This window comes from Macrobrachium rosenbergii, chromosome 32 (assembly GCF_040412425.1).
Source record: "Macrobrachium rosenbergii isolate ZJJX-2024 chromosome 32, ASM4041242v1, whole genome shotgun sequence".
In the NCBI taxonomy this organism is placed as follows: domain Eukaryota; kingdom Metazoa; phylum Arthropoda; class Malacostraca; order Decapoda; family Palaemonidae; genus Macrobrachium; species Macrobrachium rosenbergii.
Window position 1 is genome coordinate 1,575,921 of NC_089772.1, and position 27,342 is coordinate 1,603,262.

The 27,342-nt window shown below is 39.0% G+C and overlaps 1 protein-coding gene across 5 annotated transcripts in view; it reads left to right on the top strand.

Annotated features, from left to right (window-relative positions):
* Atac3 (Ada2a-containing complex component 3) overlaps positions 1-27,342 on the top strand; it is a 128,450-nt gene that overhangs the window by 66,042 nt on the left and 35,066 nt on the right. For 4 of the 5 annotated variants that reach the window (XR_010858077.1, XM_067132711.1, XM_067132709.1 and 1 more), the window contains exons 10-13: positions 3,886-3,963; positions 20,105-20,259; positions 20,548-20,806; positions 21,208-21,389. Coding sequence is in view for 4 of the 5 variants with exons in the window: in XM_067132711.1 (XP_066988812.1) it covers positions 3,886-3,963; positions 20,105-20,259; positions 20,548-20,806; positions 21,208-21,389 (674 nt within the window). In the remaining variant the exon portion in view is untranslated. The remainder of the gene's footprint in view (positions 1-3,885; positions 3,964-20,104; positions 20,260-20,547; positions 20,807-21,207; positions 21,390-27,342) is intronic. The other variant, XM_067132710.1, reaches the window with a different exon arrangement.

Genomic DNA, 27,342 nt, shown 5'->3' on the forward strand with positions numbered 1-27,342 from the left:
CATATCTCAAATGCATTGAGACATTTAAAGAACGCAATGTTCTCGATCATGGAACGAACCAAAAGCTAGTCTTCTTCTGAAAGAGACATCACTTCTTTGAGATTTGACCATGAAGAAACTGATACATGAATTGTTTTCCATGCTTGGGATGCAAAACAGCAGGGATTTGTCCAGGTCATTGTCCACAGCTGGGACACCAACATTCTTGTTCTGCTAGTGGCTCGCCAAGAATCGCTGACCCAGTTTCTGTGGATGCAGGCTGGAACTGCTAGAAAGAAGTGCTTCATTGCTGTTCACCAAATCGGACTCACAAACTCTGAGAGATCTTCGATTATGGGATTTCATGCACTTACAGGGTCAGATTCAACAAGCCAGTTTGCAGGCATTGGAAAACACACTGCCTTAAATGTTTCTGTCAAAGACCCAAACCTACTTGAGGGACTTGGTGCCGAGGATTTTCTAGACCAGCAAGTGTCAGATGCAGCTGAACACTTTGTTTGTAAACTGTGTGGCTCAAGCACACAGTCAATTAATCCACCAAGTGCCATGTGCAATGTTTCACAGAGCCAAAAAGACACTGGGGAACATACCCCCAACCAAAGATGCCCTCCATCTGCACATTAGACTTGCACATTTCGAGACACTGACCTGGAAAAGAGCAAATGAAGCCCTCCAGAAGTTGCCACTGACCTGGAAAAGAGGAAACGAAGCCCTCCAGAAGTTGCCACCTGTTCAGGAGAGTGGTTGGGAGTTCAAAAGAACAGATGCTGACACTCTTTATCTGAAGCCAAAGCTTCTCACAACAGAACCTGCAACTGTTGCCTGCTTGGAGCTGACCTTGTGTGGATGTTCATCAAGAGAAACATGCTGTGCAACTAGATGTTGCCAATGCACACATCTGTCTATGGCATGCATCAAAGCATGCATGTGCAAAGACTACAGCAGAAAAGGTTCACTGGAACTTCAGTTGGAGTGAAGAAAAACATGTTCCCTGAAAAGAAGGCATTACTAGTGTCTCCCACAGCTCTTTGTCATCAGTGGCATGAAATCAAAGACCTAAGATGATAATGTTATGTTGTAAAAACGCAGCATATATTTTATCATGGCTATGCTTGTAGCAGTCCATTATATCTTTTTAGTGTGTACAGTCGAGTTATTTTTATGTATTTCTGTGTGTACGTGTTGTCAGGCTGTAACAAGCACAGAATTTTCAGTTATCTGAATGTAATGCACAAAAAGATTACAGAACATTATGGCAGAGGTAATCTTTGAAATTAGAATGCAGATTTTGACTTTATTGGTTTTTGTATGTGTGTGTTTGTATTGGTTTTTGTATGTGTGTTTGTTTGTTTGTTTTTTGCAGATGGATTTATGAATCTGCATTTCTGTGGTCTATTCTGCAAGTGGAACATTTGTTCTGACAACAATTTCTGGTGCCTTTTTCTGTTTGTGGTCTTTTGATTTTCCTTTCAGTGTTACAAAATGTCAAGATTTGACATGGTGTGTTTATTTTCTTTCCTGCATAAATATGAATATAAAATAGTTAAGTGGTTACAATATTTTTTTACTTTTGTGATATGCTTTCAGTTACAGGTATTTTAATTCCAAGGTACATCAGTTTTTCAACAGTGTATTGCATATCACCTAGACTATTTTTGTTCCTGCTTTTTATATAAGGATTCTAAAGCAAAGAGTGCTAAATGCGCAATGGTTTGTGATCTCGTGGTAATGATTACCATACAAACATCATTATTTCATTCTTAATTGGCTTGTGCTTGATGTTAAATGTGTTTGGAAAGGCTAGTTTTCGATAACAAGTTTGCTTTGAACCTATTTTGATGTTTATTATATATGAATGAAAGAACACATTACAGTTCAAGCACTGATCAGTCTAAAATGCATTTAGTATCAACTGAAATGAATAAGATGTAGAACTGATGTCTCTGCTACATTCTTTGTTGAATTACTTTCAATTTGAAGTGCTACTTGGCTATGTTATGAGCAAAAGTAAGGACATGGATGGCTGCCATTTTGAAGTAACCACCATCATGGGAACCAAAAAGTCAGAAATTAGGCATCCCATCTGGATTTCTTCTAAAACACAATGTGAAGATATACGTGAAATAAAATTGCTTCTAACACGTAAATGTGATCAAGTTAACTTTTTTGAAGTAAAGTTTTCAGCTTCTTGTTCATGTTGTTGTAGAGGACTCCTATGGATATTTTAGAACATCTTAACCACCGGTCTAGTGAAGACAAATAAATGTGGAGCACCCGTAAGATGGTTGTAACCTCATGTGGAACCACAATCTTGAAAATTCCACACACCCAGTTAAGGCCCTCCCTGAAGGAGGCCCAAGATCCTCTGGCAGCTTTTCATCAGAATTCTCTGGTTTTGCAAGGAATCAAACCTCAATCTCTTGTTTGGAGGTAGACTTGGCTTGCATGACCCAAGCTCCAACTGGGATGTTTCCGTTGTGGTTAAAGTGCTGGGGGGAGGCATTTCCTTGGGTTAGTACGAAATCTACATAGTGGCACTCAAAAGTTTCATATGACAGGAAAGGGAGGGTGTCCTTCTTGAATCATGTGCAGAACTCAGATCTTTGTAAGTACTCATGGCTTCAAAGCTACTAGTCAGTGACTCAGCTCCCAAGCTCATTCTGACAGAAGGTAACTGATAGTGGTCCTATTCCTCAGCTTTGACTGCTGATTGACCAAGAAATTGCTAGAGCTTGAGCAGTTACTGCAACATGAGCTAGAGCAGCTTCTTCTTCAATCAGAGGAGCAAGACCCTAAAGCCCTGGCTGGCATAAAACTTATAATACTGTTGGCCTCTTTTTTCCTGGAGCAAAATTATTTTAAGTTTTGATAGCAGCTTGACGCATAATCACTTCCTGAAATCTCCACGAAAGGTGTTTGATCTTTCTTGTTTTGTTCTAATTCTCCTTTAAAGGCTGATGAGTATCATGAGTGATGGTCCTGTGGGCTATTCCAAGCCTGAAGAGTATTGTCTGTTGCCAGTGAAGGACTGACCTGCCCAGGGGAGGAGCCTCTTGGGTTGGAATGATGGTTGAGGCTGCCATGGCCACCAAGGAGACACTGCTGGCTGGTTGTTGGTGGGAGTGCCTGAGGAATGCTAGTCAAGGCTGCTTGTAGCTGGGTCTGATACAGGGCAGAGCCAAGTTGCATTTGAACTGCAGAAACAATTTTTTGCTGAGTGTGCTCCATGAAGGCAGGGTTCAAGCTTAACATGTCTGCCAGAATCTTGGGTGCCTGTAACCTATAAGATCTTTTCTGTGCATATTTAAACCACTGATGCACATCCCAATTCTTGCACGCGACAAGTCTTTTACTGCGAATGCTACTGCTTCAGGAAAGACAGGCACAAAAAATGAGGGACATAAGGGAGTTGCAAGCTTCAGAGCAGAATTACACAAGTAACTCTTAGCAGCCCTTGCAGATCATAGTGTTACCCCATTTATCTCAAAAAACAATCAAGATGATGACTTCCTGGGAACTAAAACCTCATATATCAGGTAAAGCAAACTTTAAACAAGCTCTAACACAAGATTATTAACACTATTGCTAGGAATTGGTCAGCATTATAAAACAGCATGGGACTGGATTAAAACATCCCCAAAGGTATTGGGAATTCTGGTGCCTGACCTGATAATCTGTGTATCAGTAATAGTTGATAAATTTTACATTCGTTATTTTACTTGGAACCTATTTTGAAATCTTTATGGAAAACTTTTGTTGTCCAGCATTGTTTCATAGTCCAGATACTTAGCACTTGAGCTTCAGTGTATTAATGCACACACTTGCCTTATATTAATATGTGAGACTGTCATGTAATTAAATTTGTAAATTCTTATCAATTTTCAGATCAGAATACTTCAGTCCTAGCTACCCTAGCAGAGTTAGCAGAGGCAACATCCAGAGGGGGCGGTGGAGGTTGTGTAGGTGTGTATTCCACATTCCATTACTGAATAAGATATTGCACAAATAATTCACATTATTATATATATGTATATATATATATATATATCACACATTACCACAGGTGAAAAATAAGAAACGGGGTATAGGTCCTGACTGGTTTCGACTTTATTTCCAAGCCATTGATGAAAGGACTGATACAGAGTGTGAGAAATCACAAATATATATACTACAAGAACAGTACTGACAGACATACACAACCGTTAGAGGCTCCATATCCCCACTCAGGCGGTGTCGAGGTAGGAGTGGCCTTTAAAACTCATTTGGCTAAAAATCACAATAGACTCTCAGGGGACATTGCTGATAAACAGACCATACCCACCTCAGATCCACACCTGACAGGTGTCATGGAAGCGGGTTTGGAAACTCATTAACATTATGGAAGTATGAAAAAATCAGACACCACAAACGTCCCCAAAAGATTTATGGTTGCTATTAATGAACTGAAAAAAGATAAAACTATACACATGACAAAAGCAGATAAATCAGGCGCCCTTGTAATTTTAAATAAAAAAGTGAATATATAGAAAAAATGCAAAATCTTTTAGGTGATGATAACACATATAAAGAATTAAATAAGAACCCGATAGAAAATGTGAATAGTGGTTTCAATAAGAAAGTGAAAAACCTGTTAAAAGGTAACGAAAGCCTTATAAAGAAGTTGTGTGTGACCTCTCCATCGCTACCATACATGTATGGTACAATAAAAACTCACAAAGCAAACTTTCCTGCCAGGCCAATTATCAGTTCAGTTGGTTCCGCATCATACAAGCTAGCGAAGTACTTAGTAGATATTCTCAACCCATTAGTAGGTACCATCTCAAATGCAAATATCAAGAATAATGTGGACCTGATAAATAAACTAAATAGTGTAGAGATTAATAGTGAATCCAGGCTTGTAAGTTTTGATGTTGTATCACTATTCACAAAGGTGCCAATAGATGATCTGATGGCGTTTTTATCTGAATTGTTAGAGAACACACAGCTGGATATCCATTTTCTAAAAATACTTTAATTGAACTGATTAAATTATGTGTAAAAGATTGTAAATTTGAATTTAATGGTAAATTTTACTCACAAAATTTTGGTATGGCAATGGAAACCCTCTATCCCCAGTGTTAAGTAACTTATATATGGAATTTTTGAAAAGAAGATATTAAACAACATAATCCCACGTAATGTAACATGGTTTAGGTATGTTGACGACATAATTTGTGTATGGCCAGGAACCAAGATGTAAAAACTTTTTGCTAAGTTAAATCAATTAGTACCATCAATTAAATTCACGATGGAAATGGAAAATGATGGGTGCTTACCGTTTCTGGATGTCCTCATACGAAGAAATAGTAGTGGGTTTAAATATAGTGTGTATAGAAAACCCACTAATATTTCTTCCTATGTGCATTTCTATTCTGGACAAAGCAATAAGGTTAAAAAGTCAGTGTTTTCATCTATGTTTTTAAGAGCATTACGGGTATGTAGCCTGAATATATTGATGATGAAATAGATAAGATTAGGAATGCAGGCAAAAAAAAAAAAAAAAAAAAATTGAAATATCCTGATAGTGTATTAAACAGTGCATTTGAAGCGGCAAAAAAGACTATGTATCAAAACCAGAAAGAACCTTACAACACAAAAAATTTGCTTGTTCTGCCTTATAATAATAGTATGAAAGATATCCCTCATCTTCTTAAGAATTTTGGTGTTAATGTCGCATTTAAGAACAATACAACAATGAAAAATGTACTTATCAAGAACTCCCCAGACAATATTAAAGGATGTGTATATAAAATTCCGTGTAAGTCTTGTGACAACTTTTATATTGGCCAAACCGGAAAGCACTGGAAAAAGAATTGAACAACATAAGAAATGTGTGAGATATGCAAAGGGAACATAGGTATATTTGTACATGTTAGTGAGAACAATCATGCTATCAACTGGGAAGGGGCAAAAGGATTGTATATTCTAATAATGCACTGGAAAGGAACATCATTGAATCTATCTTCATAAAAGAAAGTTACAACCATAATATGAATATCAGTCAAGGGATGTATAAACTTGATCCTTTAATATCAAAAATTTGTAAATTGTTTAAACTTTAAAAGGTAGGCAGTAGGGATATATGAAAATAGGATTATCATATTTGTAAACACAGTCTGAGGGTAGTAATGTTAATGAGTTTCCAAACTCCGCCTCCATGACAACTGTCAGGTGTGGATCTGAGGTGGGGTATGGTCTGTTTATCAGCAATGTCCCTGAGAGTCTATTGTGATTTTTAGCCAAATGAGTTTTAAAGGCCACTCCTACCTCGACACCGGCCTGAGTGGGGATATGGAGCCTCTAACGTTTGTGTGTGTTCGTCAGTACTGTTCTTGTAGTATATATATTTGTGATTTCTCACACTCTGTATCAGTCCTTAGTCAATGGCTTGGAAATAAAGTCAAACCGGTCAGGACCTATACCCGTTTCTTATTTTTCACCTGTGGTAATGTGTGATAAATGAATCACGTACTAAAGTGATAATAATCATATATATATATATATATATATATATATATATATATATATATATATATATATATATATATATATATATATATATATATATATATATATATATATATATATATATATATATATATATATATATATATATATATATATATATATATATATATATATATATATATATATATATATATATATATATATATATATATATATATATATATATATGGTGTCAGTGGTGCTCATGGTACAGTCGAACCTCCAAAATCCGACCTTCCATGGTCCAGGAACTCCCATGGCTTGGGACTTTTTTAATCAGTCGCCATTAGTTCTTGAGCGGCTACAAGGGCAGCGCCTCACGTTTCAGTTTTTTTATTTTTTCAGATTTTGTAACTGAAGCATGCTCTGTAAATACACTAACAGTTTATTTCCAATGAAAACATTCTGTGAAAGTAAAAGATATATAGCATGCAAAAGAACTGTAATTTGCATATACAGGCAGTCCCCGGTTTACGACGGTTCTGGCTTACGACGTTCGAGGTTCGATGCTTTTCAAATATATTCATCAGAAATTATTTCCTGGCTTAGGGCGCATGTTCGGGGTTACGACGCGTCGTCGCCGATCCGACGGAAGAAATATGGCCCCAAAACGGCAGAATAATCATAATTTGAAGGTTTTTATGTAAAACTCAATAATAATGCAGTTTACATCGTTTTCAATGCACCCAGAGCATTAAAAGTAAGGTTTTTCTTATGATTTTTGACGATTTTCGACGATTTTCCGACTTACGAAGATTTTCGGTTACGACGCGGCGCAAGAAACGGAACCCCCGTCGTAAACCAGGGACCGCCTGTATACAGTAAACCCCGATATTCACGTTCTCACAATTCGCGGACTCTGCGATTCACAGAATTTTCTGTGAAACCTGTCTGTAAATTATTCACGGGAAACTCACCCATTCGCAGATTTTTTTTTGTAGAGGAATATTCTGCATTTTCATATTATTTTTGTGACTAAATACTGTACTGTATCTACATATACATTTTATTTTATGATAAAATAATGATTTTCAGTGCTAATTTTCAAATAATGTTGTTTAATAAAATTGAATAATAAAAATAATAATCTCTCTCTCTCTCTCTCTCTCTCTCTCTCTCTCTCTCTCTCTCTCTCTCTCTCTCTCTCTCTCTCTCTCTTACCGAGATGTATGTTTATTTGTTTTGTATGATAAATAAATGATTTACTAATTTTCAAATATTAATATTAATGTAAACAGCAATAATATCAATTCATTAAAGAAAATACTATAGTTAATTAGTAAGATTTTAGTTTATAAATTAAGAAATGTAGAATTTTAAAGGGATACACATCGACCCATAATCTTTTGCTGCAAGACTTGGAGAGAAGGGGGAGGGTGAACCTGTCGGTTATGTCTAGCAACCTGACAGCAAGGGTTGGGTGGTCAGTGTTCCCGACTTAGTGGTCAAATACCACTACGAAGGATATACTGAAATTCTCTCTCTCTCTCTCTCTCTCTCTCTCTCTCTCTCTCTCTCTCTCTCTCTCTCTCTCTCTCTCTCTCAGGAAAAGATAGAATTTTTATGGTAAGTTTATTTGTTTTGTATGATAAGTAAATGATTTACCTTATAATAAGTACTGATTGTCAAATATAATAATAAAATAATAATATACTGTAATTACATTTATTCATTTCTGGAGTAAGTTATGAAAAATTTTAAACAAATTTCAACTCCAATCTTTTTCAGAGTCTTGGAGCTGGGGGCGAGGGTGAACCTGTCAAATATGTCAAATTACATTTCTGACCAAGGGTAGATAGATGTGCCCAAAACATGATCTAATGAATCTAATAAATTTCTCTTTTTTTTTTTCCTTCCTTTCTCTCTCTCTCTCTCTCGCCAAAAGGTAGAATGTGAGCAATGAATAGATGGATACTTGGTTCAGCCCTTTCTCTCTCTCTTTCTCTCTCTCTCTCTCTCTCTCTCAGGAAAAGATACTGCTAATTTGAGCCTCTCTAACCAATTGGTATTAATACATATGCACACTGTTTGTGTGTGTGTGTGTATTCATAATGTTCTAAAAATGTGTAGTTAATACATCATTGGAAGACAGAAAACAAATGTTTCAGTTTTGTAAAGAGATAAACTCTCTCTCTCTCTCTCTCTCTCTCTCTCTCTCTCTCTCTCTCTCTCTCTCTCTCTCTCTCTCTCTCTCTCTCTCTCTCTCTCTCTCTCTCTCTCTGCCAGTACAAGGCTGGCTGAATTTGTCGTAATGGTAACTCTCTCTCTCTCTTTCTGATTTAGCTGGAAGGGTTAGAAGTACGTATGTATATATTTTTAAGGGTACTAATGTTTAAGATGACTTTGAAGTGATATTAATAATATCATTTCAGAGATTACTACAGTATAGTAACAGGATAATAATTTAAGGTATACTTGATGTAGGATGATACTTTAGGTGTACACTTGGTATTTGAACTTTCAAGATAGGTAGTTATAAGTGTCTTTAGAGAGGGGGTTCTAAGTAATCACAGATTTTAACTATTGGTGGTGGCATCTGGAACTCATCCCCCGTGAGTATGGGGGGTTTACTTTACTCATGTGTCTTCCTATCTCGTGTATCATGCGATCATTAAATTTTCGTCCAAAAAAGATTTCATCATTTACATCTTGTATAGTGAGAGGTGTATTTTCAGTAGATTACACTATGCTAGGCTTTCCATGCCTGTCTTGGTTTTGGTAGATACCATTGATAATGCATATTATATCCGAGTTAGCTTTTAACTACATTAACAAATAGGCCTAGAAGTCAAAGTTTATTAGGTTAAATGCGAATCTTCATACACTAAAGCAGGCTTAGCAACATTGTGACATGTCTAAGAATTCATCACTATTTCTTAATATTAACAACCATTTACTACTGTGCAAGGCACTGGCATAAACAACAGCAAGCACTGACACAAACAGTCGAATTGAGAACAGCTGTTTGCCGATGTCAGTTTCCGTAACTAGCACACGCTTATTAAGGGTTGCGTTACAGTTGTCGACTTGTTAAAAATTGGCTGATTTTCAGTGGTGACTTCCTTAAATAAGAATAAAGTAAATCTTTATTCATCCTCCACTCAGTGGAGAGGAAAGTGTTCAGAAAGTATGCCACTAAATTTATGGTTGTGGCTGTGGCTGAAGAAACGAATAATGTGCAGGCCACAAAACGTTTGGATGAGGAAGAAGCATCATCCGATACTGACGAAATCACACCTTTACTTCATTTAACTTATTGCATTTATAAATAAAGTAAATTGCATTTTTAGACCTAGCAGTGATAATTTGCAGAAAAAAATGAATCTCCGAAATGCATTTCATTCAGCAACTAATGGCTGTGATGATGTCAGTAAAACATAATCAGCTGATGATTTTAAGAATGCAGACATTATGAGAATGCAAATGGCGCCTAAATGCTATGTTCATAAATTATAATACAATAATAATAAGACAGTAATGCATGAAATATAACTGCATATAGTATGTAAAACAAGTTTTTTTTAATACAACTGTTATTTGAATTTTGCAAATGGATATCTTTTGGTGTAACAGCCTTTGCGAGGTCAAGAGTCTCTCTCTCTCTCTCTCTCTCTCTCTCTCTCTCTCTCTCTCTCTCTCTCTCTCTCTCTCTCTCTCTCTCAGTCCTAGGAGAGCTGTTAATCAACTAAGTGGTCTGGTTAAACTAAGATATACTTAACTTTTTTTTTTCTCTCTCTCTCTCTCTCTCTCTCACGCACACATCTTTCGATGTAACAACCTTTGTGGGGTCAAGAGTCTCTCTCTCTCTCTCTCTCTCTCTCTCTCTCTCTCTCTCTCTCTCTCTCTCTCTCTCTCTCTCTCTCTCTCTCTCTCTCTCTCACACACAAGCAGGTTCAAAGAAACTAAAGCAGCAGAGTTTTAGGTTTCTGCTGAAGACGAAAGCCAGAAATGTTTGAAGTGCTGGAAAATATTGGAAGGTGCTTGATCAGAACTTGACTGTGCTCATATAAAGTGGTTTAAGCTCCGACAAACGGAATTTGTAAGCATTTCCGGGGAGGTACTTATGGAGCAGGCTAGAATTTTCATAAGGAACTAAACCTAATAAATGACAGTGATTATTCATAAGCTTTGTTCTGCTTTTGATAACACAGCAATACACTGGATCCCCCTGAATTTGTTGGGGTTACGGACCACAACCACAAGCGAACTCCGAAAATCTGTGCTATATTGGAAACCCCCCCCCTCTTAAAATGCTTATATGTAACTGCCTATTTCAAGCCAATCAGCATTGAGGAAAGCTGGTACCCTGCTGTGTGATTCATTACTTCCAACCCTTCCAGCCAGTAACTGTTGTCATGGAGAGAGAGAGAGAACGGGTGAACTGCGTACAGTATACCTTAAACTAAAATGCCTATAACTGCTTACTTTAATAGTTCAAACAAAAATATACCTTAAACTATCATCTTAAAACTCTTTAATATCATTTCAAAGTCATCTTACAACATTACAAATATATGTCTCACAGCTACATGTGAAAACTAATAGAGTTACCCCAAAGAGAGAGAGAGAGAGAGAGAGAGAGAACAAAATACATATGCGCGTTAAAGATATTTAATATACTAGTGACAGTACATACACAAAGGTAAATAAAGATTAATTCACAAAACTAGGTCTTAAGAATATACAGTATGAGTAAACATTAAACTAAAATCAATCATAAAAAAAGAGAGAAAACTCCCTCACAATGCATCAGAGCTACAAGCCAATCAGTGACTAGTGAAGCTGGTATCCTGCTCTGTGATTGTCTCTTCTAACTCTTCCAGCCAATAGTGTGTTGTGCTATTAGTGAATATTGATCTACGAAAAAATCTGTGAATTAGTGAAATTTCCTGCGATATATTTGGAGATATGTCTCAGAAAAAACCATGAATGACTGAATCTGTGAATGCTGAACCACAATGTAGCGTGGGTCCGCTGCATGTATGTGGAATGAGCAAGACTTTGCTTACAAAGGGGTTTTTTTAGGGGTGATTTCTGTCGTTGGCAATTTTCTGTGGTCCGGCTATGGCCTGGTCCCAAGGGAGCGGGATTAAAGAGGTTGGACTGTATAGCCATTAACCTTGTCAAGTATACAGTAATACCCCGAACTTGTGCAATTTGAGTTGCGCAAATTCACAGACACGCGAACTTTTCATTGGGACCTAACTAATTGTCATACACAAGTTTTTCAGAGACACGTGAACATTTACGAATACTGAGAAACCCTGCAAAAGTGTTATATTTAATTTTTTATGTAATTTATAATTTAACACATACAACTTACCTGTTAGTTACATATAGCTTTAGTCTTTGACGTCACGGCAAAATTTCAAAACGCGCGGCAGCGCCAGTCCGAATATCGGGTGATCGCCCTTACCTGCCCTCTGTCGGGTACTAGAACTATTCAACATGCTTCAGAATAATTTTGCCGTCACGCGGCGACATTGTTGTCGGTACTCGAGCGAAATTTCATTGTATCTGCCTACATCGAGCTGTTTTCACTTGGTGAAGTACTCTCTTGTTGGTTTGCGGCTTTGCCAGTTATTTGTCACCTATTTAGTCAGGTTTTCTGATAATTATGTCAGATTCTGGGTCTTATACCTTTAGGGTATGCAGCAAAGGCTGTAAGACGAGGTTGGTCAAGGCTAGTCTTGATCCTCATTCAATTTGTGTGGCTTGTAGAGGTCAGGAATGTTCATATGAGAGGAAGTGTGATGAATGTGTCAGTATGACTGAAAAAGATTGGAAGGCTCTATCTAAGTATGTAAAGAAGCTTGAGAAAGATAGAGCCAGGAAAGCTTTAGCTAGAAGTTCTTCTTCTCTCTCTCAGAAACCGGAATCTCCCTTAGCTATGCAGGAAACTTCTATTAATATCCCCGTGGCTACTAATATTCCTATTCCTGACTCTGATATCCTGAACCCGTTACCGTGTCTGAGTATCAAGTCCAGATGGACGCCAGATTTAACCTTGTTGTGGGCGCCATGGAGGATATTAGGCGTTAACGTGAAATCCCTTCATGAGCGTATGGATTCTTTCCAAAATATTGTGAATAATTTAAGTGCAGTGCAAAGTGTTAGTGTGGTGGAGGAGGTGGTTGCTCGGCCTACTCGTTCTCCTAGACCTAAGCCTCTGTCAAGCTCCCCTGCTCCTGGGAGAAGACATGCTGAAAGTCAAGGGAGGCGAGTGGGGTCTGCTCACTGAGCAGCCGCCCCTCGAACAGTCCTGTTGTTTCCCAGGCTGTTTCAGAGCGCCGTTGGAAAGGCGACTCAAGGAAGTGTCTTTCTTCAAGCTCCAGTGATTCGCCTCGCAGAGGCTGGAGATTTCAGCGAGTCTAGACCATTGAAGAGGTCCAGGAATCTTTCGCCTTCAGCGGTTCAGAAGAAGAAGCCATTTAAACTTATCACAGCCTTCCTGTAGTTATTGGGAGAGTCCGGAGAGATTTTCGTCGTCAGAAGAATCTTCTCCCAGGCGCAAGGCTCATGTGCGCAAGAGGTATAAGACTTCCCATTCGGTATTGCCCAGCGTTCCCGGTGTTTCTCCTTTGGTTTCACGTAAGCCTATTGTGGCTTCTGCGCCTCTTCCTCATCACGATCCTGGCTCTACTGATCATCGTTCCCCAGTTGGATCCTCGTCTACTCATGACTTTCTTGAGCGATGCACAAGAAAATTGGAAGCATTCTTGGCGGGCTCGAAGGCCTGGTTCTTCTCAGCAAAGCCTTCTGAAGTGTATTTGATGCCTCCTCCTTCGTCTCGAGCTCTCGGAGCGCCCAGTGCAAAGCCTCCTTTGGTTCAGGCTCAGGATCAGGCTCGTGCGCCTAGTCAGGCTCAGGCGCCCCTCAAGATTTAGCGCTCTCTCAGGCTCAGCGCCTCAGGTAGCGCCAGGTGAGGCGCCATCCCAGGCTCCTTTTGTGGCGCCAGTTCAGGCTCCTCTTGTGGCGCAGGCTCCTCTTGTGGCGCCAGTTCAGGCTCCTCTTGTGGCGCCTACTCAGGCTCAGGCTCCTCCTCAAGCTCTTATTCAGGCTCCTACTCCTCCTTCACAAGATGTGTGTGTGCAAGCGGAAGGTTTTTCTCCTATTTCGTCTGAGGAAGAAGTTGTGGAAGAGTTTCCTGTAGACGAACCAGACTCCTCTCGCTCGGATTACAAGAAGCTTCTTCGCTTCTTTATTGATAATTTTCTGAGGATTTTGCACCTGCGGCCCGGCTTCCTCTCTCTCTCAGTGCAAAAGAGACTCAAGCCTCCTACCTCTTCCTTTATGAAGTTAGTGCTTTCTATTTCAGCTAAGAAGGCATTAAAGAAAATGAACTCCTGGTTGGAAGACAAGCGTGATCAGGGAAAACCACTTTCTGCTTCCCTCCTTCCAAGCTTTCTACTAAGGCGAAGGCTTGCTACGACACTGGGAAGTTTTCTCTCTGGGAGCTTCTGCCTCCTCTCAGGAGACTTCTCCAGTCTCGTTGATTCTACCCGTCGTTCTGCGATGAACTCGGCTCGGATTTTCTTCTCTCCTTCAGAGTTGGACCACCTTTTGAAGAACGTTTTCCGAGTTTTGGAAGTCATCAGTTTTATGGACTGGACTATTGGCGCTTTGGGTAGGAAGGTAAAGTCTTTTGGTCTTTCCGAGCGCATTTCGATGATTTCTCTTCTGTTATGTCCTGCTTAGATAAAGGGATTAGTGACGGTGCGTCTGAGTTAGCCTCCATCTTCACGTTAGGAGTTCTTAGAAGCGACAACTTTGGTGCTCTTTTGTCGCTCGTGGAGTTTCTAGGACTCAAAGATCGGCTCTTCTTTTCGCACCTCTGGATAAGAAGTACCTTTTCCCTCAAGAACTTGTGGCCGAAGTGTCGAAATCCCTTACTCAGAAGTCCACACAGGACCTTTTGGCGCAATCCTCTCGAAAACCAAAGCTCCTCAACCTTCTCTGCCAGCGCAAACTCGTCCTCTAGTTAATCAAAATAGGCCCTTTAAATTGGCAGGCCCCTCACCCGTACAGGATCTAGTTTCGGGGCAAAGCAAGATTTGTCTCCAGGGCTATCAAACCCTCAATTAAAAAGTGATCTGCATGTCCTCCATGCACTAGTAGGAGCCAGACTTCAGCAGTTCTGGCAAACTTGGGAGGAGATCGGAGCGGACCAGTGGACCACGTCCGTGCTAAAGGAAGGATATTCTATCCCTTCCTCAAGAGGCCCCCTCTTGCAACAGAACCTTTAGCTTTGACAGCATATTCCAGCAACTTAGAGAAATGCTCGGTTCTGAGTGCGGAAGTAGACTCCATGCTTTTAAAAGGAGCGATAGAGATCGTGGAAGAAGTCAACTCTCCAGGCTTTTACAACCGCCTTTTTCTTGTTCCAAAGGCCTCAGGCGGCTGGAGACCAGTCCTGGACGTGAGTTCTCTCAACCTTTCGTGGAGAAAACCAGTTTCTCGATGGAGACGAGCGCAATCCGTCCTCAATTCTCTTCGTCCGGGGATTGGATGGTCTCAATAGATCTGCAGGACGCTTACTTTCACATTCCGATCCATCCCGCGTCCAGGAAGTTTCTTAACCGTTTTCCAGGAGAAGACTTATCAGTTCAGGACTCTGTGCTTCGGTCTGTCCACAGCCCCTCAAGTATTCACAAGAGTTATGTCCACTGTTGCCAAAGCTCTTCATCTCAGAGGAATAAAGATCTCTCTCTATCTAGACGATTGGCTCCTTCGTTCCCACTCTCAGTCTCAGTGCTTGGAGGATTTGAAAGTAACTCTCGACTTGACACAGAAGCTAGGACTTCTAATCAATTGGAAGAAGTCTCACCTATCTCCCTAACAATCCAGGATCTATTTAGGAGTGAGACTGAAACAGTTCCTTTCTGGCTTTTCCGTCAGATCAAAGAATCTCGGACTGTCTCTTAAAAAGTCCAGAACTTTCTGGATATGGATACCTGTTCATAAAGGCTTGGATGAGCCTCCTGGGAACTCTGGCGTCAATAGAAAAGTTTGTCTCCCTGGGGAGACTTCACATGAGCCCCTTCAATTCTACCTCAGGGAGCAATGGAACAGGAAAACGCTTCCAGACTCCTTCTCCTTTCCAATCTCGGACCGTATCAAGGAGGATCTAAGGTGGTGGTTAGATCGAAGAAAATTAGAGAAAGGTCTCTCTCTTTTTCCGTCGAACCCGAACCACGAACTGTTTGCAGACTCGTCAGAAGTAGGATGGGGGCGGCGTTGGGGTAAAAGAAATTTCAGGTTTGTGGAATGCGACAGAAAAAGAATGGCACATCAACAAGAAGGAGTTGAAAGCAATCCACCTGAGTCTCGTGCACTTCCTACCTTTAGTACAGGGACAAACAGTTCTGGTTCATTCAGACAGCACCACAGCGTTGTCTTATATAAAGAAACAGGGGGGCACTCATTCTTACTCCCTCAGCGAGGTAGCAAGAGACCTCCTTTTGTGGGCAGAAAAGCACAAGATTCTGCTCCTAACGAGATTCATTCAGGGAGCCCTCAACGTGAGAGCGGACTCCTTGAGCAGGAAGCACCAGGTTCTGTCCACAGAGTGGATTTTGCACGAAGAAGTGTGCAAGTCGCTGTGGAGACTTTGGGGTCAACCTCTGGTAGACCTGTTCGCGACGAACAAGTCGAACAGGCTCCCAATCTTCTGCTCTCCTGTCCCGGACCAAGCAGCCTTCCAGACGGACGCAATGCTACTGAATTGGTCGGGTCTGGACCTTTACGCCTTCCCGCCATTCAAGATGTTAGGTGCGGTGTTGAGGAAATTTCAGCACCACTCCAACACCAGGATGACGTTGATAGCCCCCTTCTGGCCTTCCAGGGATTGGTTCCCAGTTCTCATGGATCTCTTGATCGACTTCCCGAGGAGCCTTCCAAACAGAGTAGATTTACTCAGACAGCCCCACTTCAGGAGATTTCACGAAAACCTGTCAAGTCTGCGGCTAACTGCGTTCAGACTATCGAACGTCTTCTCAGAAGCAAAGGATTTTTCAAGAAAGCGGCTCAATCCATCGCTAGAGCCAGAAGACCATCTTCGATCAAGGTCTATGAGTCCAAGTGGAATATGTTTGTTCATGGTGCAAAGATCATGACATTTCCTCTTCCAGAACCTCGGTGACGCAGATTGCGGATTTTCTTTTGTTCCTCGGGAATAAGAACCTTTCTGTATCCACACTTAAAGGTTATCGTAGCATGCTGGCTACTGTTTTTCGTCACAGAGGTTTGGATATCTCTAATAACCAAGATATAACGGACCTTATTAAATCCTTCGGTACCTCTAAGAGGTCAGATGCTAAAGTTGTTTCGTGGAATCTTGATGTAGTCCTGAAGTGGCTTATGTCTGAGAAATTTGAACCTATGGATTCTGCTTCTTTAAGAGATCTTACGAGGAAAACCCTCTTTTTAGTTTTGTTAGCTACAGCTAAGAGAATCAGTGAGATCCACGCCTTGGATAAGAGAGTAGGATTCTCTGCTTCAAAAGCAATTTGTTCTTTCAAACTGTTTTTTATGGCCAAGAACGAGACCCCTTCGCACCCGTGGCCTCGCTCTTTTGAGATTCCGAGTCTGTCGGAATTGGTAGGTAAGGAGCAGGAGAGGTTCCTCTGCCCAGTCAGAGCCTTGAAATATTATTTGCGAAGGACTAAAGATATTAGGGGTCCTTCAGATTCCTTATGGTGTTCGGTCAGGAACCCTCTTAGACCAATGTCCAAGAATGCCATGTCCTTTTTTATTAGAGATCTGATTTCTGAAGCTCACTCCAATATTTCAGAGAATGATTTGAAAATGTGTAAAGTGAAGGCTCACGAAGTGAGGGCTATCTCTACTTCTCTCGCTTATAAAAGGAACCTCTCCCTTCAAGATATTGTGCAAGCAACCTACTGGAGGTGTAAGTCTGTATTTGCTTTGCATTATCTCTCATAAGTGCAGACAGTGTTTGACGAGTGCAGCACGTTAGGGCCCTTTGTTGTATCTGGCACGGTAATGGGTAAAGGGGTAAAGGAGGATTAACCTACCTTTACTTACTTGTTTTTTTGGAGTGTGAAGGTTTTTTTACGGTTGTCTGTGAGGGTAAGTGTTGGTTAGTTTTACCCCACAGTTGGTTTTGGTTTTTATGGTTATACTTTTTCTTTGGTGTTGGGTGACCCCTTTGTAATTCATGATGTTTGTGCTGCGCCCTGAGCAGGGGCATACTTGTGGTATTGTCACGGCCATGTCTAGGTGACTGATACCCAGCTTAAGCAATCTCACGACCAGGTCATTATACCCAGCGGTTGCTCTGAGGATAGCAGGTTACTGAGGCAGTAACTGTGGAATCAGCTACCTTAGCAGGTGAGGAACTAAGAAATTTTCTACATTAATAACCTTAATGTTTCCAACAACTCTTTTTAGCTGTCATTGCCCCACCTCCTAAAGGTGTCAATCAGCTATATGTAACTAACAGGTAAGTTGTATGTGTTAAAATGACATTTTTATTCTAAAATAATGTTTAACACATACTTACCTGTTAGTTACATATACTGAAAGCCCACCCTCCTCCCCACGGGGACAGGTAGGCAAATTATTCTGAAGCATGTTGGAATAGTTCCTAGTACCCGACAGAGAGGGCAGGTAAGGGCGATCACCCGATATTGGACTGGCGCTGCCGCGTTTTGAAATTTTGCCGTGACGTCAAAGACTAAAGCTATATGTAACTAACAGGTAAGTATGTGTTAAACATTATTTTAGAATAAAAATGTCATGTTGTCAAGCTTTTATGTGTAAATTAAATAACATGAAATAATAAAAGTAATAATTTCTCTCTCTCTCTCTCTCTCTCTCTCTCTCTCTCTCTCTCTCTCTCTCTCTCTCTCTCTTACTGAGATGAGAGGATTTTTATAGTACATGTATATGTTTATTTGTTTTGAATGATAAATAAATTTTTTACCTAATAATAAGCACTAATTTTCAAATGTAATAATAATAATAATAATAATAATACAGTATAACTGTATTATAAAATTCGTGTGTGATACATATGTTAAACAGACCAGTGTCTTTCCCTCATCTTTTGTTTGAAGCTCAAAGGCAAAGCTGTCCATTTAACATGACAAGAAGGGCAAGTGTTGCTGATTAGTGGGTCAAAGGTTTCTCTCTCTCTCTCTCTCTCTCTCTCTCTCTCTCTCTCTCTCTCTCTCTCTCTCTCTCTCTCTCTCTCTCATTCATGGTTAGCACAACCCTCGTAAATTAATGTTTCTCTGTTTGTCTTTAATTGTACAGTAGATAATTTTAAATTGATCTAATTTTACCTGTACAGTACAAAGTCTACAAACTGTAAATGTGCCGTTTTTAAAACATGAGACACATAAAAAATATTGCAGAACAAAGAGAAAGAGACAGAATAAAGAAGTTTTTAAAGACGAGGTTGAGAAGACTTCTAAAAAACTCACATCGGTGGAATGGGATAGAGAGAAATAGCACACTAATAATTGATAAATAATTTCACTCTCTTAAGTAAGGACAACTGTTATCTCTCTCTCTCTCTCTCCCTCTCTCTCGTTCATAGTTAGCGCTCACACATTTTTACAGCTTATTATTTCTCTGTACATCTTTACCTGTACAGTAGATAGTTTAAATTGATCTGATTTTACCTGTGCCGTCTACGAAGTGCAAATGCGCTAGTGTGGCAAATACGTTCTAAAACATAGAGACATAATAACTAAGAGTTGTATTAGTTCAAATAAAAAACAGTTTGTTCATGAAAAAGCATTTCAGAACAAAGAGAAAGAGATGTAGAAGAAAGAAGTTATTAAAAAGAGGTTGAGAAGACTTCTAAAAATATCGGTTGGGAGGGGAGAGAGACAGAAATTCTCTTCCAACTCTATTTTTATGTCAACCATTTATTTCTTTTTTTAAGGGTAATGTATTAAGCTAACATTTAAATGAAATTACAGTCACTTAAATTTCATTTAAAAGTTAGCTTAATAATTGGGGAGTGTGGTTAGGGTCATATTTAGTGTTTCAACTTTAGAAATAAGCATTTATTAGCATTTATAGAGACCGTGTCAAACTTATGCAAAAATTCGCCTTGCACGAGGGATTCTGGAACCTAACCTCGCGTAAGCTCGGGGTATGGCTGTATACACCTTTCTGATGGTAGGCTTAATTGTGGGTTGATGCAATTTGCATTATATCATAGTTTGTTAAAACATTACTTGATACAGTAAACCCCGTGTATTCGCGTTCTCATGATTCGCGGACTCACGCATTCGCGGGTTTCTCTGTGGAACATATCTAGCCATTATTCACGGAAAATTCGCCCATTCGCGGCATTTTTCACTGAGAAATATTCACTAATTACTGTATTTTCATATAATTTTCATGAATAAATGCACTTTTTATCATAAAACTATTAAAATACTCAGGTATATGCATTTTTACAGGGTTTTTCTGTGTTTAAACTATCAAAATGGGTAGTTCTAAGTGTTTTTAGAAGGGTTTTAAGTATTTGCGGATTTTTACTAATTATGTCATATTTTCAATTGTATTCCATTTACAGATATGTCGAGTGTAGCAGCATTAGAACTTTTGAAAGCTCAAGCAGCCTTGATGCCTATAGATGACAGTTCAGCTTTAGTCACCTCAGCTGTAGCACATGGGCAGACCTTGCAGTTAACTGAAGCTGGACGACAAGCACTTAAGCTTATTAAACAAGTATGAAAGCAAATGATATAATTTTTTATGATGAGTAAACAGGTTTCTTCTTTAATGATTGGATGATGTTTTAGGTGGGGAAGTTTGTCTTCTATATTTTTTCTGTGATAATTTTTGAAAAATCTTTTCTTGAATATGTTAGTCATGCATTACATTGCAGTAGATTCGGGATGGGTGATGTCATATGATTTGATGTCATGACCTATATAAGATGGAAACGCAATTTTACAGGAAGAATTTTAATTTTGTGTAATCATATTTAAGATCTGTGTATGTCTTTTTTTCCAGGAACCCCTCCTGTTACCAACAAGCCCATTGCCTCAGGACCCACCTGAAGAAATAGATACTGAGAGCTGTGCTGCTTCCCCTTGTGAGAGTACTGCATCTCAGTCTCAGCCAGACTCAACATCAACATCAGGGTGCTTACCAGCTTTGCTCACTTCATCATCAGGGATAAAACCTGTAGAGGAAGAAGCTGGGGATAGTAGGAGTGAAGAGGTGATGCAGGTGATTACACTGAGTCCTGAGCAGTATGCTGCTCTCACAGGTAAATGTCTCGGTAATCTTGGATGTACAAGAACAAAAGGAACTCAAGAAATTTGTTACTTGGTGTTGAAGTGAGGAACATATGGTGAAGTTACATTGTAAAAGTAAAGATTGGGCGATTTTGTTCAGGCTTTCTTTAAGTGAACAATTAGGTCATAAGAGAACTGCTTAAACATGATAATTTGGTATGTAAGCTGTTCATATTAATATAAAAGTGGCTGACTTGTGATGGACTTGAGTAGTTTTGTTTTAATTTAGAAGAAAAACTTTGATCTCTAAAAAGAAGCCATTTTTAAAAGTAAATTTATCAGATCAGTGAGGTTTGTTTCTCATCTAAGTTTTGGTCACTTATAGTTTGCCTATTTGTGTGAATGAAAGTTATTTTTTATGATGTATTTTTAGGAGGCAAAAATGGTCCGATTATATTACAAGTAATGCCAAGTGAAGGAGAAGGAACAATGAGTGAGTTGGAGCCAAGTGCAGGTCAACCATTACCTAAAAGACAGAAGATAATGCAGCTGATCACCAAAACAGGTCAGGCATCTCTGAGTCAGGGACAAGCCATTGCCCGTGTCACAGGAGAGGTAAGATTCTTTTAAAAATTTCATTTTTGAAATGAACCTTACCTCTCCATTATATACTATAGCTTGTACTTCTGTGCTGGCGGAAGTTCAGCAGATTGAAGCAAAAAATGAGAACACCCAGTTTTCCATGAATATCCATTTTCTATCCATCCACTTCTCCCATCCCCCACCAGGGACCAATAGGTGCAAACACTCATAGCCAGTCAGTCTGCTTCTGTTGCTGGTTTCATCAGGAGGTAAAAAATTGGTAATTTTAGGTGGTTTTCTGTTGGTTTGTTTTTGGATGTTCTTTTAATTTTTTAATATTCATTCGGTAAGAACCTGTAAGGTAAGAGTTGCTGTAGTAGGCATTACAGTAGACCCAATTTTTCGCGGGGATAGGCTCCAGAACCCATCGTGGAAATGCAAAATCCACAGAAGTGCAAAATCCCCTCTAAAAATGCTTATTGCCTGTTTTAACAGTTTATTGCCTAATTTAATAGTTCAAACAAAAATATACCTTAAATTATCATACTACAACAATTTAATATTTCCAACAAAAATACACCCCAAACCATCATCCCAGAACACCCTAAGTCTTCTTACATTACCCTCCTACAACTGTTACTCTTAAGTTTATGTACCCCTAAAATGCTTATAACTGCCTATTTTAACAGTTCATCGCCCAACTTGACAGTTCAAACAAAAATATACCTCAAACTATCATCCCAAAAGACCCCAATATAATTTCCAAGTCATCTTACAATATTATGTACCTGCCTACAACTGTTACCCTTAAGTTTCCCTATAATTCAGACATGCACATTTTCTTTTGCTTAACGTAACATTGTGCATTGTCTGCTGTACTGCACATAATATACGTACATTTCAGTGATATTTTGCTATGTTATAAGAATATTTTGAAGTGATATTTACTGTACAGTACGTATTTTAGGATAGTACTACTGTAAAGAGCATATCTAAAATACGTGGGTAATTTAGAACAACGGGACACATTCCTCCAAACAGAATGCTAGGTTTGTTACATCATGTTAGAATTTTTGTGATTATGTACAAATACATTTGTTATAAAAAATTATTTAGTACAGTAAGTTCGTGGTTTACGTCGTATTCGACCTAGTTGTTTTGTGGTTAGTCCTCATCATCTCCCATAAATTTATTAAAAATCTCTCTCTCTCTCTCTCTCTCTCTCTCTCTCTCTCTCTCTCTCTCTCTCTCTCTCTCTCTCTCATATATCAGTACTATACTGTACATATCCTTTAATGAAATATCAATTACTGTACCATAAGCATAAAAAAACACAAAAATAAACAAACCCAGGATCAAGATTGAGTGAGCGAGTGCATACATAGGTACGTGTTATCAGATTTTTTGCTGTGTCTGATTTATTGTACCATATAATCACTGTTGATGTTTCATCTCTAATCACCGTAAAAATATTTAAAATCCGAATTTCGTACTTAGGCAACACATTCGTACTCTCCTTCCCAGCTATAGTTTAAACTTTGCCTGTCAAACATCCCCAGCTAGTTACTGTGCTTAGACTATGATGTAACATGTCAATTCTCTCTCTCTCTCTCTCTCTCTCTCTCTCTCTCTCTCTCTCTCTCTCTCTCTCTCTCTCTCTCTCTCTCTCTCAGTATATACTATGTATCTTTTAATGAAAAAACAGCAAAATATTAATACAGCGTTATTTCACCTGCAGAATCCATTTATACTTTGCTTAAACTTTGATGTAAACACCTCAGTTCAGTATACATATCCTTTAATGAAAAAATACAGTAATTAGATATGGTCCATAGAAAAATGAGTGAATTAGTGAAAGTTCCGGTGTAAGATTGAAAGATATGTTCCACAAAAATCCACAACAAAGTGAAGTGTGAAAAAGAGAAGAGTGTAAAATTGGGGGGTCCACTATTACAGTTTTATTGAACCACTTGATTCGTTGTTGCCGGGGGAAAGGTGATGATTAGATAGCTATAGGAATTGTATTTGAATGAAATGCAGTAATTGATCGAGAACAGAGAGAGCTTGTTAGGTTGTAGGAACAACTACAGTCGACCCCTGGTATATCATGGTTCAGCATTTGCTGCTTCAGTTAATCGCAGATTTTTCTGTAGAATGTATCTCCAAATATATTGCGGAAAGTTCACTAATTTGCAAATTTTTCATAGAACAATATTTACTAAATACTGTATTTTCATGTTATTTTTGTGACTAAATACATTTTTCATGTTAAAATTTATTTACAGTAAACCCCCTGTATTCACGGGAGATGCGTACTACACCCCCCCGCGAATAGCTAAAACCCAAGAATACTTTGAACCCCTCTACAAATACTTAGAACTGCCTATTTTGATAGTTCAAACACACACAAAACAAACTAAAAATGCTTATACAGGTATTATCCTACTTACAATGGGGTTAGGTTTAAAAAAAAACCATCCTTTGTTGGAAAAAACTTACATTTCTTATCTCGAACATAGTCTATCTTACACTAGGGTATTCGGTACCATGTATACATATATGGTAGCCTACCCTACATTATAAAGTATACTCTGTACATACACGGTATAATAATTATTAATATCAGCTAATTCTGGAGGTTCATGCAAATTGACTTATGATAATTCAGTGCAAAGAGAAATTGAATAACAAACAAGAATTAGCTTAGCCTACACTATGGTATACAGTATTGTATACATATATGGTAGCGTAGCCTACATTATTCTGTACTCTGTATTCACATATCGTATTATACAAATGTCAACATAACAATTATGTATCTTTTCCATGGATCTTTTAAAATGTTATGCCTTAATTCACTGTATCCAGTAATATTGTATATATTCTTATATTGCTTTTGTATTATAAATTGCGGTCATAGCAATCAAAACAATGTTTTGGTTTGGAAGTTGGTTATGCAGTGTTTATTTCACCGTATTTAATTCAATTCAGAGCACTTTTCTTGCTTCTAGTTAGCGTAAATGAATCTCTAGATACTTTATTTATATGGGGCAAGGCTATTTTTCGTTATACGAAGTGTTTTTAAGTTGAAATATAACTAAAATACGTCTCGTTGTGAAATTAATTTAGCTATTTTTTCGTTAATAGATGACAGCAGCCGTTTGGGGCCGTTTGTTTTGTGTAAAAAAAAATTTAAGATTCCGATCGCTATTTTCACTTGATTTCATCATAATATGAGCTTTACATATTTATCGTTTATTGGCGTAAAAATACTGTAGCAGTAATGTGTTCTTTCATGCCCAGTAGTTTTGATTAAAATACTTTCTCTCCAATTTTAATTACAATCAACTTTCATCCATGTTGCCGATGCACGATAATTTACAGTATAGTCATTAGCAGCTTGAACATTGTTTTCTCAGCTTCAGCTACAACTCTCAGCGTAAATTTAGCAGTATATTTCCTTAACGATCTTTTATCCATACCGAACAGGGGTATAATGTAAAAATATATCAGTCCTATTTTACTTAATGTCATTTGTGCTATAACCTATGGTAATTGTTTATTACTGTACGATGGTTGAAATACCAGGTAAACGGCTGTTGTTATCCGATCCGGTTATAAGCAAAACAACAGTTTCTCAGTCGGTTGTTTATGGCTGTACGCATTTACGCAAGAGTATAACAGTACTAACAGTACTTTTATCATTCTCTTTTACTTTTTTAACTAGAAGATGGGATAAAGAGATGGAGGAAAAGTTGTCTATTGTAATTTGGTCTCTCTCACTGCCTGATTACGCTGCTGCCTGCACCCACGCGAAGTTTAAAAATATTTTATAAATAATATTGTCATATCGGTATTAATTACGTACCCCATTGCAAAATCGAATTATCGTAAGGTGAATTATCGTAACTCGAGCATTACCCGAGTATTTTAATAGTTTTATCACAAAAAGTGCATTTAGTCATAAAAATGAGATGAAAATACAGTAATTAGTGAATATTTCTCAGTGAAAAATACCGTGAATGGGAGAATTTTCAGTGAATAATGCTTATATATTTCTTAGAGAAATCCGCAAATAGATGAGTCTGTGAATTGTGAGACCGCGAATACGGGGTGTTTGCTGTAATAATTTTCAAATACTGTATTAATTTGTTCATATAGGGAACAAACCTGGGTCTTAATGTAAGGATAAATTCTCTGGCGCTAACTGGAGTCCAGTTAAAAACACCCAAGGAGTTGGTGGCAACTGGCGTCAGCCAATAGGGGAGACAGAGGAAGCTACGTGACCTGCTTTACCACATTTACGCATCATCAATTTAGTTTCTACGAAGACGGTTCGGTGCCCATCTTCGCAAGGAACCAGTTATTTTGCACTTCCTGCCTGCTAATGCCTTGACGTTCTGGTGTTTTCTTTCTTTTTGTTGTATGTTTTTTGTGTGCTTGTCTTTGTTTTACTTGCATTTCCAAATGCAAGCCCATGTTTTAGGTAAGCCTCCCAGTCTTCAGGGACACTGTCCCGGAGATGGTATCAATCCTTGCTCCCGTTAATTGTCTTCTTTGTCTACTGACCCTCACCCCACTAGTAGTAGGTGCAGATCTAACGTTTACAATGTAAATAACCCATGTTCTGTGTGTTCTCTTTGGTCTCCTGAGCAATGGAAGAGATTTGCTAATAAGAGGCAGTATAAGAGGAAATCAGTGGTGCCACCTTGGGACGGCTTCTAGTCTCCTCTAATGGCTGGCATTCCTATTCCTTCTTGTTCAGCCTCTTCCTTACCAAAGCTTCCTCTTGCTGCTCCTATTCTCCCTCTCATTCTTCTTTGGCCTCAGCTTTAGAAGATTCGAGTTGGGGGGGGAGTTCAGGAAGTCATATTTGTAATGTTGCTGCCCCTATTCTTTTGAGGGGGGGGGGATACTTCCTCCCCCGCAACAGAGGAGGCAGCTCCCTCCAGTACAGTTTTCTCAGGAGATGCGCAGAAAATGTCTGAGTGTTGGGCATCCCTAGGCCTCTCAGGGGTACTAACCCTTCTGGTCTTTTGTCTCACCACATGTCGTTTTGTACCATGGCAACTTCTGCCATAACTGTTTCCATGAAGTTCTACCTCCCCCGACTCAGCCAATAGACCAGATCATGATTCACATGGACCAGAGGTTGAAGATATAGATCATAAAGAGTTTATGACTACTTATGCTAAGGTCGTTGAACTTATTTGTGGGTGTAACGACCTGGTTGGAGAAACTGTGGCTACCTCGTTGGATCGCTCTTCAGGCGTTGAAGCTCTTCTAGGAGCTAAGAAAGAGACCGTCTTCCTTGGGATTACCATGCTCTAAGCATGGTGATTTCATTCTTAGCCACGTGAATCCTCTCGTCTCTGGAAGGGATAATTCACTCCGTTCCAGTAGATCCTTTAAGCTACTTCTTCACCATTACCTTGACATAGATGCTTTTATGCTACCTCCAAGGTTTCCTTACAGCCTAAACAAATTAACCCAGACCTGGTTCATTTAGGCACAGGAATTACATTAGACAGGATTAAAGTGGAAGGCCCATCCTTCTCTCACCAAGAGGTAATTGCCTTGGAATCAACAGTTTCATTAGCTTTCCAGTAAGCCTCATGTCTTGATTTATGGGCGACAACAGTGGCTCAGGTCTCTTCATCTTCAGTGGACAACACTATAAAAAGATTGCTGCCTTCTTTAGGTTGTTGCAATTTGGTGGAAAGACGATTTCTTACATGACTCACGTAACAGCTAATGTGTGGGCCAATTTGCTACTAAAAAGAAGGGATGCCCCTCTTTCTAGTTTTGAAATTCATCAGTACAGATTCCATTCTAGCCCTATGGAATGGGGATATCTTGGCCTCCGAGCCTCTATTCCCCAAGGGTCAGTTTGACTCTGCAGTTGACAGGCTTAAAGCAGACAAAAATGATCGTCTTGTACATCAAGCTGTCATGAAGTTGTCTGGCATTTCTTGTGCTGGCACTT